This window comes from Phaethon lepturus, unplaced genomic scaffold (assembly GCF_000687285.1).
Source record: "Phaethon lepturus isolate BGI_N335 unplaced genomic scaffold, ASM68728v1 scaffold4308, whole genome shotgun sequence".
Lineage (NCBI taxonomy): Eukaryota > Metazoa > Chordata > Aves > Phaethontiformes > Phaethontidae > Phaethon > Phaethon lepturus.
In genome coordinates, this window is record NW_010556751.1 from 1 (window position 1) to 9,545 (window position 9,545).

The following is a 9,545-nucleotide window of genomic DNA, read 5'->3' on the forward strand; positions in this document are numbered from 1 at the left end:
GTCTTTTCCAACCTTAATGATTCTGTGGTTAGACCCTTTCCATGGAGGACCTCTGCTTGGAGCCAAGCACATGACAGTGCCACAAGCAAGATGGCACATGATGGCTTTGTGCATAGGGACCTACCAAGACTCATGTGAGAAGACCGAGTAGGTCCAACTTCCCTGCCTCAATCTTCCCATTACTTGCATAAAACTTATGCCTGATGCCAGGTTTGGTCCCACACAATGAGGACATCAAGACAAGCTATGCGTTAAGCCCACGCTCAAATCCAATCTAAAATACCTGGGGTGATCCTGAGCGCCAAGCACCGAGGCTGCTGCGGGTTGCCTGTGCAGCAGTCAAAAAGCTGATAAACTCCTGGGTGTCCCAAGGGTTAGTGAGCAGTTATAAATTAGAAAGGACCTCCTATTTCACCTCGGGGCATGAATGAAAAGCGTTCTGCACTGGCTGTGTTGGGAAGTAGCAGAAAAGCTGTCTGCCTGTCCCCAGGAGCTGCCCACACACGGCAGTTTGTCCTGCAGGACTGTATGGGGGTGGAAAGACGTCTCCCACTCGCAGAGCAGAGACATCCCTGTCTTTGGAAGATGCATAGCAGAAAAAAACAGACTCCTGTCATCGCAAAACAAGTTAGAAACATTGTGCAAATGCTTAGGGAATATACCTAGGACTGGAATTAAGAGAGGAAAAAAGTGAGCTGGAAACCTTCAAGTCCAGAGGGTTGAGGGCTCACGGTTCAGGCGAGTGTTTTTAAACACATGTGAGAAGGTAGGGAAGCAGCTCTCATTCTCCCTTTTCCAGTTCCCTACACTTTATGGCCAGTGACTGGACTAGTCACTGCAAAAGCTGACATAGCTGGGACATTTTTTAAAACAAGTCTTCATCAAATCCAAGATCATGAAAGAATTTCTCCAGGTTCTTAATTAAAGATCTGGGACTTTAAGGTCCATTTGACCACAGAGAGCTGTAGCAGAACAACCGTGTATCCTGACTAAGGAAGCTTTCTGGAAAAGATTTTCTATTCTTTTTCACTTATGAGTTTTTATACTTCTTTGATTGTGTGTTTGTTTTATTAACTGAAGCAGCAGCAAAAAGTCTCTGTCCTGGATCTAAAAATATATTAAAAAAAAAAAAAATCCTTTTTCTGAAGCACTCATTTCCAATGGATGTATTGCCATTTATCACTTTGACATTTGGAAATTTTAGGAATGGCCAAGCTGTCTGAGTAGGCAGTGCAATTTGGATAGGGAAAAGGGAATAATAATCCTTAGGCAGTCTGACACCTGAAATGTTGCAGTAAATTGCTTTGTGTTTTATTACCGGAGAATTTATACCAGTGGTGTGTTTTTTTCTTTTTCTTTTTTTGTTTTTTATCATAGCTACAATCCATTGAATTACATTTTTAACTCTGTCTCTTGCAAAGTTATATTCTTTTTTTTTTTTGGAATGTAAACTGCTCATTTGTTTTCGCTTTGTTCATGGGAATTGAAAGATCTTATTCTCATTTACACTAAAGATTTACAATGTAGCTGCAACAGATTGACAGATTATCTGCAGTATAACTTGTATAGTCACAGTAAGTAGACTGTGTGTCTGAGCCCTGCAGTTCTTGTAAATTCCTTCTGTGGTATAAAGGGATCTCATTACCTCAACTTTAAAGAGCCAATAAACTGTCAAAAGGTGTAAAAGAGCTTTATAGTTTGTCAACACTACAGACTGTGTGTTCGTAACCCGAGTTAATTAATTTGTAGAGAATGGGGCTGAAGACAAAGTGCAGTAGGATCCTGGCCCTGTGCAGCCAAAGAAGGGCGCAAAGTCTGCTATCCCATGCCAGCAGAGGAAGATTGTTACAACATTTAAACAACTTTTGGGAGAAAGACCAACAGTCCCATGGAAGGCTTAGGACTGGAACCTAAAAACCCTAAAAATCCTCCTAAAACCCATTTAAAGAGTCTAGTTTCTACCAACACTCCCATGCATAATTTAGACTCTCCAGCTCTGCCTGACTCTGGAAGTGCCTCGCACTGGTTGCTGTCAGGCTTGCTTAGGAGGCTCCCTGGGTATCTAAAGTTAGGTGACAACGTGTACTCCAAAAAGTCTTGTTTTCAGGGCAGGGGCATCTGTTTTCCATTTAAGCAACGTGTCATCTAGTTACTGAAATTCTTAGATCTGTAGTATCCCATAGTTTAAAGGTGGAATTCGTCTGACTAAATAGAAATGGGTGAAAGGCAAGAATTCCTTTCAGAGCAAATTGGTGGTTAGGGAAATCATTACGCAGTGAGGTTTCAAACACCTTCTGGTTGCTACTGCAATAAGAGCACGAACGTGTTGTCCGTGGATGCAGATTGCAAGAGGATAAATCAGACACAGAAGAGTGACTGTGCTGAATATACTCTGGGAAGACTGATGTATCTCGAAGCAGCATGTTCTGGAAACAAAGGTGAAAGATTATGGCCAGCAACTCTGAAAATGCTGGAAAAAAGAACAGCATCACAGGACAGCCTTATGAAAGAAGCTGAGCTGTGGAATGAGAAGACCTAAAGACTTTCTCTAAAAGGGTTGCCATGTGTTGTAGATCTGCAAAAAGCTGGTGATCACAAATGCTTAGCAGAGGTGAGAACAAGTTTTGTTCAAATACAGACTGACCCCAAGACAGCCTGTGCATTGGAAAGAGAGTTGGAGAAAAGCAGGAGAAGCAGAGGTGGAAACTGAGAAAGTCATGGGGAGAAACTTGAAGGTGTATATAACCAGATGACTGAACACCAGTCTTGGAACACAGCACCCAAAGTACAACTTGGCTGGAAGAAAGAAGAAGTATCTTCAGGCTGATGAAGATGAGAAGCCAGGACTCCAAAGGAACATTCCCCAGAAGGAGAAGGGTAGACAATAAAGATTGAGGGAAGACTTAGAAGAAGGAAGACCATGACGTGGTCTATGCAGGAGAACCTGACAGGAAGACCTGGAAACATAAAAAGAATCATAGAGCCTGAATCTGCGGGTAAAAGAATTGAGAGCTTGGGCAAAGCAGGCTGAAGAAATCACACTGCCTAAGGTCACCTGCTCAAGCCACAAGCCTTAACAATTAACTGAAGAACCGGCTGATCAGTCAGTTTTCTCTGCCCATACCCCATACATTCCTGAGGCTATGTAGTAGCCTGGGAGATGCGGCATCAGACTGAGACACGGAAAGGAGCAAGGGAACAGGTTTGAAGGAACGACAGGAGAAAGGGCAAGGCTGTGAGATTTATGCGTTGACTGGAATCATCCTCTGGGAGAGGTTGGGACAGGTAAGGGACAGGTAAAGGGCAGGAGCTGTAAGAGGATGATGAGAAAGCAGCAGTGGATCAACAGGAAGAGAAGTGTGCAGGCAGTAGCTGTCAGAGACTGAAAAAAGGCTGGAATTTAACGGAGTGCCCTTGGTTCAAAGGAGAGTTGTCGTCTGGAAAGTTACCCCTGGAGAATGGGAGATAAATAACACAAGATAACTGCAGTATTGACATCTCATGGTGTCCTGGCAGAGAGATGGGGGTGACTTAGGGGGCTCTGACCTCCTTTTTTGGTTTTGATCTGCTTCTCAGACCAGGGCAAACTAGTTGCTTTTCTGTTTATCTGTTTGAACTGACTCAGTTTCCCCGTTTCGTAAAATGGTACAAGACATTAATGTAGATGCAATTCAGCCACCTGCCTCGAGCTAAGATCTGAAGAGTGAGTAGTAACTGAAAATGCTGACAGGAGTCCAAGTGTTGTTTTTCAGGTGTGATAGATTATTCCTAGCTGGAATGGGAAGCTTCATTTTTGGAAAACTGGGCTGGCTCAGAGGAAACTCACTTCCCAGCTTTATCCCAGATACTTGTGTGACCCCAAACAAGCCACTTAGCCCCTCTGCATCTCCTCCGCAACTGCCTTTGTGTACAAGGAGATTAATAACTTTGTATTGTGGAGGCCTCACCCGTATTTACATGGAGTGAAGCATCCAGCCGTAGGCTCCTCAAGTCAATGAGTACTGTGGTAGGACTTGTCTATATCCCGTGGAGAGACTCCCATTAGGTCTGTCCCTATCTATCTGCATGTTTGGAGTATCTAGCATGGTAAGCCTTACTTTAATACAAATAATAGATGATAAACTATACACCTCCTTTGGTGACCAGTGTCAATCCAAGTTTCTCTTCTGGTGGAAGCTGGAAGACATTTTAAGGCAGTGGGCAGGAGGTGATTTTTTTTCATAAATGTGCAATGAATGGGCAAAATGAACACTTCAACACTTCATAACTGTCCAGTCTGACAAACAGAGACTTTAAAGGAGTTGTTTTGTCTGGCGCAAATTTTCCCATGGGATGAGGAGTAGGATCTGGAGCAACCTTTCTCAGCTGAGAAATATACCACTGCTTTTTCATCTCTCCCTCCCTCCCTTTCATCTCTGGAGTGCTGAGGGACTGGCAGAAAAGCAGGACATGCGCTTAGGGTTATAAACGAGTGGAGGGAATTGGTGGTCAGGGGAGCACAGGTCTGTGCATCTCTTCGGGTCCAAGGAAACTTGTAGCTTTGTGGCGGCAGCCACTAGCCAGGACAGCTGGATTTTCCAAGGCTCCTTGGCAACTGAAGTGCTTCTGAGTCACTTTGGGGCAATATCCTTGCCCGAATTAAGAGACAACTCTCCTGTGTCTATAGTGGGACAGAGAGCTCCTCCAGAAGGTGATTCAGAATGTGTAGGCTCCCCAGGAGCGAATTTTTCCCATTGACTACAGGACTTGTTTCCTAATTAATTACCTTACAGCTGCTTCTCCCTACCCTGTAGTTATTTTTTTCAAAACCCTCTATTTCAGTGTTTCCAATTCTAGCAGCTTCTGCTCTCCAAGACTCAGTTTGAATTTTCAACACCCATTGAGGCAGCCAGTGTACATCTGGAAGAGGAAATAATATTCATGTCTTTTGTGGTCGGAGAATTGCAAATAATGACCTAATTTATCTAAACCTACAACACTCAGTGCAATCCATACTTTTCCTACGGCAGACAGACTTTCTTGTAACCCTGGAGATGAATATGCCCTGACATACCTTGGTGAGTTTGCTGAGTTTTCATGTGATTCTGACACGTTTCTGTAAAGGTCAAATTCTCATCTCTGGTTGAACCACTCAGGACTAGGTGAAATCAGTTAGTGAAGTCATATAGCATCCTACATAGATTTATAAATTATTTTCTGGTAGGGGCTATAAGAAATTAAATTGTTACTATTTTTCTTCCTCTCTACTTGACATAGAAAAAAGAGTGGCATTGTACACAACAGAATTGCCTTGTTCTTAATTTTGCCAGGTCTATATAAGACTGCATCTTCACATTGTGCTTCCAACAGGAAGCCAAGATGTTCCTTATGCTATGATTTGTGATTAATTCACTTTGGAATTTGCTTTCAAGTGCCTTGCATTTCTGGATTGCCACTTGACAATATAGTTCTGCTCTACTCAGTATTTAAGGGTGTTTCTGTCAAGTCATTTCGTAAAATGTTCAATTCTTATTTTGCCTGCAATAACATTTTGAGTCTAAAGACTCTGTCCTATTCCTTTAACATGAAGGCACTTCTGCTTTAGATCTCAAGATGTGTTTTTTTTCCAGTCTGAACTTAGTTAATTATTAAAAATGAGTTCAATAATTAAGGAGTTATACAGATTCATCTATTTTTCAGTACTTTTGAGTGTTTCTGCTTGCAGTACTTTTTTGGGGAAGAAATAATTTAAATATACTGAAGCTGTTGGTCTAGAAAACCTTCTACTCTCAACTGAGTAATTTATTTACCTGTTGCACAGGCCAGTCCCAATCACTGAGGGTTATTTTATGAACTCTGCATGTTTAATCTGAAATAGTTTGCTTTCAAGGGGAAACAAGAACTACGTCTCTGGGCCTCTGGAGGGTGGTCCTGCAGACAGACTGTGGAGACAGGGGTCTTTACTCCAGGGAACCCCCTTTAGGTGTTCATGTTCTTATAGAGAGCGCATTTGTTCTTTGAAGAAGAGATGCTGGAGAAGACCTCTGGGAAATGAAGGCTGTCTGGAGATCTTTCTCTCCTGAGTAGTTCGTCAGTACCTTGCCATTTAGAAGTTGGGTGCAGGGGTGCCTCTGAAAAGTGGTGTACCCTACCCAGCCAGCCTACCCTCGGCAGATGAGCAGAGGCCTGGAGACTTCTTAAAGAAGGAGGAGTAATTTGATTGGGCTGCCTGCCAGCTGTTTGGCCGTTCAGTTACCTGAGTATTAATATAAAGGACCATTTTAGGCACCCTGAATGGTATCCAGGGTATCTATGTTGGTCAGGCAGATAAGATATGGGACTTAGGTCAGGCCAATGCCTTTCTGGAACAGCAGCTTGAGGCCAATCGTACATCCAAATGACACGTTTAGGCACCTGAAACCCACCCACAGTCTCCAAACTAAGTCAAGTCAACTGCAGACACCACTGGTGATAGTGACTAAGGGGCTTGGTGTGTTTTGTGCTCTTTTTCAAGGTCTCTTCATTCAAACTTGTTGGATATTGAAGTTGGAGAACATGGGACTTACATGTTCTCCTATAATTGGAACCATGTGAGATATAGGTCACAATGTTATACTCACTTCCAAAAAAAGTATGAATCTTTAGGGTTACCAGCTGTAAATTTGTTTCAGAAAGGGGAATGGTTGATTTTAAACAGCAATGGATGATGGATGATGACTGCTGGAGGAACAGTGTAGCACATTTCTGTGTGTGTGTACAATGGGCTCCCATCAAACCCATAAGACTAGGAATATGTTATAGTTAAGGCAAAGAACCCTCAGTTATGGTCTTTCCTTGGTGAACTGACCAGAAAACTATCACTAACTAAATCCTGTGTCACTTGTGCTGCTTAAAGTAGAGGAGAAACTGATCTGCAGGTATTGTTTTATGTGGCAATATAAATGGGAAGCAAAGAAAGAGGTATCTAATAGACCTTTTTTTTTTCCCCTTACTAACAAAAATATACTAGAAGCGTTGGAAATTGGAAGTAGATCTTACATATACAAAGAAATATCCCACCTCGACTAAATCATCAGGAAAAACGTAAAACAACCTGTGGAACGGGAGACAGAGAGGAAGCTAGGGAGAGCACAGTAAGAAGTCAAAAAAGAAAAAGGAGAAAAAAAAGGGGGGTGTTTGGACACCTTGAATACTCTTCTTTTAGAAGGAATAAAAACACTTGAGAAGATTTTCCTTAAAAATTTTTGTTTCAGAGCTTTTAAGTGGAGAAATGCCTGAAACAAGCCTTTTCCATTAGAGTGTGTTTTGAATGCAGAATGGTGGTTTGCACCTCTTAGTGACAAGAGTTGTTGCCTAGCAGTGTTCTTATAATGGTTGCTGTAGTATGTGTGTGACAGATGTACACAATGGGAGGTGTGTGTCTGGCCACAGATGCACTCACACATACTAACACATGCACACAAATCAGTACTATAAACAAAACGTCCAGAGCTGGAGAAAAATTGTGTGCTGCTCAACATGCGACGGCTGCTGTCAGTCGTTCGCTTTTATGAGGTCCTAAAAATTCACAAGGTTCACTCAGTGAAAGAAAGTAAATGAATAAAGGTGATGAGACTGCCGCTGGTAAAAGAATGCACGTAGGCCGATATCAAGAGGGTTTTTTTGAGCTGGCTAAAGCTGTGTTGAGGATGAGGTCTCACAGGGACAACCTTTGATGTCTGTTCTCATGAATGGTGCAAGGTGGGCTTTGGCTATGTCTACATTAGAAAACAGTGTGGCCCAATAGAAGCACATCTGTATAGTGAATGATGTAGGTGCTGAGGATGCAGGGTCCACACTGTATGTGTTTTCGGGGCTACTGTGGAGTCATTCTAGTCTGGTTCCATTAACGTCTAAAGTGTATTGTATGTCCTACTGGATTACAGCATCTGCATTAGTTTCATCTGAATGAAATCCATTTGATGCACTCCAAAACAGTTCCATGATATGAACTGAAGCATTAAGTGAAGAATGTCTGAGAGATTTTCTTAGCTGCAAGTTGAGAAATTTCAATTCTAATTTAAGAAAAAAGAAGAGATAATAAGCCAGAAGTATCTCCGATGCCCATTAACTCATTGACACACAGAGCAGGTGCTCAAATATACTTCAAGATGAGAGTATAAAGATTTGATTCTTCCTTCTCTCATTCTGCTGTGAATTAACTGACTTAAAGGTGCTACTCCTTATTTCTGTTTTCATTAAGGAAAGAACTGGGACACTAGAACATACGCAATGAGAAAGTGAAACAGGAAATGGAGAGATAGAAGCTTGCTTAAAATAATTTGAAAATGATTTATTGAATGCAAACTCTACCCTCAGTGATTCCTAGTGTTATTACTTTTCTATAGTACAATCAGGGAGGACAGTAACTTGCTGTGGGCTAAAGATAATTTATGATCTATTGCAAAGGAGGGAAGGAAAAATATACTAAAGGTGGGTGTGTGAGGCACATGCTGATGGTGTTCAATGTGTTGGATCTCACTGGATCAATCTGTTCCAAAGCCTGATAGGGAAAAAGAAATGTCAAGAGTTAAAGCAGACATCACAATGCGAAGAAGGGAGGGTGAAATGGCAAGATGTTTCATTGCTGGGGCTTGTTGCACGCAGACTTGTTAGTATGTCCACGGAAGAGGAGGAGGGGATTTGGGAATCTGCAACTGCAACCTCGCTACTGCCTTCCGGTGATGGTCTAAGGTTTCTGATGCAGGGGGCACGTCTTGAAGTTGTGCTGACCTGTGTATTAACACTGCTGTAATCCATCCCCATCCGTAGGGATGTTAAGCGACCCTCAACTCAACTGAATATTAAAATGGAAAATAAGTTTTCAGGTCTAGACACACTAAGGCCTCACCAAGAATATCTTGCAGCAGTGTTTTCTGAGATTCAAGTTTTCTTGGGAAAAAATCACCAAAGTTACAACATTTAAAATAGTATGTGATGTTATTTCTGCTTTTGGATGAAAAAGGCGGAAGAAAATTACTTTAATATGAAATGTTTAAGCCACTTAACTCAAGATTTCAAAAAATGACCCCTTGTTTTGGATCCTATATTGGAGACAGTTTTGAGATGACCTTGTGTTGCTAGCTAAGCAATCTGTAGTCACTCTTAAAAGTTTTTCAAACTGGTGATATTTGTCTTTCCATATGTTACTGAAATGTTACTAACAGAAGCATATGTTTTTGTGAATACAAGTCACTTGGGGGCCTAGATTCACTGTGTGTTGTTTTGGACACTTTGAGAAATCTGATAATTCAAAATGTTTTTTGTACTTGTCCTGGTTTCAGCCAGGATAGAGTTAATTTTCTTCACAGAAGCTGGTGTGAGGCTGCGTTTTGGATTTGGGATGAGAAAATGCTGATAACGTGCTGATGTTTTGAGTTATTGCTAAGCAGTCAAGGACGGTCCAACTTCTCATGCTGGGCTGCCAGTGAGCAGGCTGGGGGTACACGGGGAGCTGGGGGGGGGCACAGCCAGGACAGCTGACCCAGGATAGCCAAAGGGGTATTCAGTACCATATGCTGGCAGGG

General features: G+C 42.1%; 1 protein-coding gene across 1 annotated transcript in view; it reads left to right on the top strand.

Annotated features, from left to right (window-relative positions):
• Positions 1-2,920: 2,920 nt before the first annotated feature.
• The window catches only part of LOC104625023 (fibrocystin-like), a gene marked incomplete at its 3' end in the record, with an annotated part of 14,529 nt that continues 7,904 nt past the window's right edge, over positions 2,921-9,545 (top strand). Inside the window, exon 1 of the mRNA XM_010292543.1 lies at positions 2,921-2,996. Within this exon, the coding sequence (XP_010290845.1) occupies positions 2,921-2,996 (76 nt within the window). The remainder of the gene's footprint in view (positions 2,997-9,545) is intronic.